The following is a 3,624-nucleotide window of genomic DNA, read 5'->3' on the forward strand; positions in this document are numbered from 1 at the left end:
TCTTCAACGTGAATTCTCAGTTTCAGTGAAATCATTTATTTTAGATGATCAGTGATTTTGGACAAGCTACACTTGCCTGTGTGTCTTTTTCTTTTACTGTGTGGTTGTTTGAGTTCTGTAAGAGATTATGTAATCTGGCAGCGATTTCAGTTGTATTGTTTCTGCTTTAAATTGCTACAGGTGAGAATAAAAGCAAGTCATTATTCAACGTGGGAGAGATTACACGACTGATGAAGTTTCCAGGTGTGGCCCGGACTTTTGTTGTGAAGGTTGTCGCCGGTTTGCCATCAGGTGAGAGTTCATGTGAGAAGAGGTTCGGTTTAAGACATAGTTTATAGATGCTATACAGTATATTTAACACTTTTAATCCCAAATCCTTTCTACAAACATGAGTCCTGATGTTTCTGATTAGAGCCTGAGTGATATATCAACCCATATTGGCCTGTTGCAGACATACTGGTATCAGTGTATGTATATTATTATGTACAACTACAATTTGTGGACAATGTATATGTTAATTATTATTAACAACATTTAAATGTACTACAAAGAGCAGCCACTCGGTCAGATTTGGTCGGATTTCCTTTGAAATCAATTAAACGAGGTAGTAAAATTGCTCGATTTTAACTTTAATATTCTAAAAGTTACTTGTTTTAGAAAGCAGCCTTCTTTGCAAAAATTGGGATCAGTATTGGTCTCAAAATATCAGTCGGGCTGATGTGTTTGGTGGCAACTTATATAGTAACTGGTCTGTTCACTCTGGGTTCAGTAGAATTACATTTAATTAACATTGGACATTTTATGTAAGCACCAAAACTGAAACATAACAATTGCTCTTCTCCTTTCGAAGGCATTTTCCAGGTGATGTTTTCCATCATTGCATTGGAGTTCTTGAAGCTGCAACCTGAGCAGAACGGCTATCTCATGGCTTATATTGGCATCGTTCAAATGGTGAGTGTTCATTATGATTCCATTGCAGCTCAAGGTGATATTAGAGGAGGATCACTAAACTCTGGATGTTTGTTCAGGTTATTCAGGGAGCTGTGATCGGTCGGCTCACAGCGAGGTACTCCGAGAACTCGCTGCTGCTTCTGTCCATTGGAGTTTCTTCTTTGGTTGGATTGGCTCAGGTACACCAAACAAAACACACATACACACACACACACACACACACACACACTGGAACAGGATTTAAATATAGAGGAAAAATATATCAAGGCCAAATTTACTACATCCAGCTCTCAAAATGCTATTGCATGTGCATGTGGTACAATTAGTACAATAGAGGTAGACCAGCATTTAAAAAAAACATCAAATGCAGTGCACTTGCTTCAAGTGTTATGAGTGGTGTTTTGTATCGTAGGACGTATGTGTTATTTTAATCTTTCTGTCTGTCTTCCTGCAGGCTTACATGCAGAATGTGTTCCAGTTCTGTCTCATTGTGGTCCCGATGATGTTTTCTCTCAGTGTGTTTAATGTCATCACAGACAGCATGCTCACCAAGAGCGTACCGTCCTCTGACACAGGTAATGTCATTTGTCATTGTGTTTTTCTGCTTGCACAGCACACAAACTGACAGCAGCTAATTTAAGCGAAGGGAAGGAAAGAAGTATAACCTTAGAAAACTAAAGACAAGCTAAAGAAACAAGCTGAGCTAACGTTAGCTCAGCTTGTTTCAATGATAATTTAAGATCCAGACGTTCTGGAGGTTTTCACCAGGAGCTGAATTATCCGCAGAGGTCTCTTCCTCTCCAAAACAAACTAGTGACTAAAAGTAGAAAAAGCTCTGAGTAAAGGAGTTTCAGTGTTTCAGACGCTATTCGGCAGACAAAAGACATCCTGCTGCTAATCTTTTGTCAGCTTGTGTTGTCCAATAACTAAAATCCTTCATGTAGTTCATGTATCTAGTTAAAAACAACCAAGATCTAAAAAGGGTATCATAAAAATGTTGCTTAAAACTGGCTAAAAATCCCATTTATGACAGCTTCTGGCAGACAACCACAACCATTAACAACACAGCGTTACCTGAACATTGAACATTGTTGCAAACATTTGGGATAATGTTACATACAGAACAAAGGTCTAGTGTTTGTAGACGTTTTAATTCATTTGTTTACTGAACCCGCTTTGCTCTCGTACACAGGCACAATGCTGGGACTGTGTGCATCCGTCCAGTCTCTGCTTCGTACAGTCGGGCCGACTGCTGGAGGCTTCCTGTACGTGAACTACGGCATTTCCTCTATAGGTCTTATCCAGTTCGTTGTGAATATAGCTGTGTTTGTGCACCTGCTGCAGCGTCGCCTCAAGAAGACAACAGCGCAAAAGGAATGAGGTTGTTAGAAAAAAGCTTCTCCGTAAAATGAACAGAGGAGGATGGAAATCAGTGTTTGATTTTACGAACAATCATTTGTACAGTTACTTATATTTAAAAGTACTCTGTTGCAGTTTACATGATGAGATAAGGTCAAGTCAATCCAGTTCTTCATTATTCAGATTTATTTTAGTTTTGCTGTTTAAGCTGTGATTGAGGTTCAGGACCAAACCACTAGATGGAAGCAAATCCTCTATTTTACCTGATGATACTCTTATTTCTAGGGTTCATCATACTGAGATTTTATTAAACCTCATCAAATACTATGAAATATTGGACCAATCCATATTGCTCCAAATTGAGGATAGTTATATCAGAACAATTTTTAATATGTAATGAAAACATTTATTTCATTAAACTTTTTTTTTGTAACTCTCCTTTTGTACATTGATTTATTCAAAGGTAGTAACGAGCTGCTTTTGGATTCACTTTTATTTTACTGCGATTGTGTAAATGCTTGTTCAGAGAGTTTCCACCTTTGAAATAAATCTGTGTCATGGAGTATATAAATATAATGAATATTGTTAGAATATTTGATAGTGGAGTTCCTTTAAAAGCCAATGAGCATCTTTATTCATGTATTAAAACTATGGCATTGGACTGGAGTTATGCAGTTAAGAGACTTATATCACGTTGTTTATTTGCTGCTCAGTTTTATTGATAGTTGCAGAGTGTTTTCTCTTGAAGGAGACAGGACTTTGTGAATAAGAAACTAGCTAGTTAGCGTCCTATTAGGACAGGCCCTATCTGTAACCAGTGTTTGGATTGTCCGTTCTTGGCTAATGTAGAAACGTGGTGGTTAAACGTGGCAGACTCCGTAGTAGAGGATCTAGTGTAGATTAAAAACAGCTCATTCTCACTTAGCAAAAACACAATAATTCTTATTTTTAGGTGATTATGAACTAATGAAAACATGATAATTAATATTTCAATTCTGCCAATAGATCCTCCTACATGTTTTACACTGGACCTTTAAATAATTGTTTGAGTCCAAAAGAGGTAAAAATGATCCAATATTTCACAAAAGCAATTTACTTTTTTCTTATTCCCATCCCCATTAATCATCTCATGTCCCCTCAGATTTATCTTCACCCTTTCGAGGGCATAACAAGTATTTTAGGCTTTTAAATGCAGGACTTGTACTAGAATAGAGTAAATTTAGATTGTTTACTTAAATTAAGGATCTGAATACTTTGTCAACAACAACAAATGTATTAACAAATATGACACTATTGCAGAAAAACAAAGGACGT

The 3,624-nt window shown here is 37.0% G+C and overlaps 1 protein-coding gene across 1 annotated transcript in view; it reads left to right on the forward strand.

Annotated features, from left to right (window-relative positions):
• slc22a18 (solute carrier family 22 member 18) overlaps window positions 1–2,743 on the forward strand; it is a gene marked incomplete at its 5' end in the record, with an annotated part of 8,583 nt that extends 5,840 nt beyond the window's left edge. The window contains 5 exon segments of the mRNA XM_035652590.1: window positions 181–291; window positions 851–951; window positions 1,029–1,130; window positions 1,406–1,526; window positions 2,144–2,743. Of these exon segments, the coding sequence (XP_035508483.1) occupies window positions 181–291; window positions 851–951; window positions 1,029–1,130; window positions 1,406–1,526; window positions 2,144–2,331 (623 nt within the window).
• Window positions 2,744–3,624: the final 881 nt, after the last annotated feature.

This window comes from Morone saxatilis, unplaced genomic scaffold, assembly GCF_004916995.1.
Source record: "Morone saxatilis isolate NCDOM2014 unplaced genomic scaffold, NCSU_SB_2.0 Contig11, whole genome shotgun sequence".
NCBI lineage: Eukaryota > Metazoa > Chordata > Actinopteri > Moronidae > Morone > Morone saxatilis.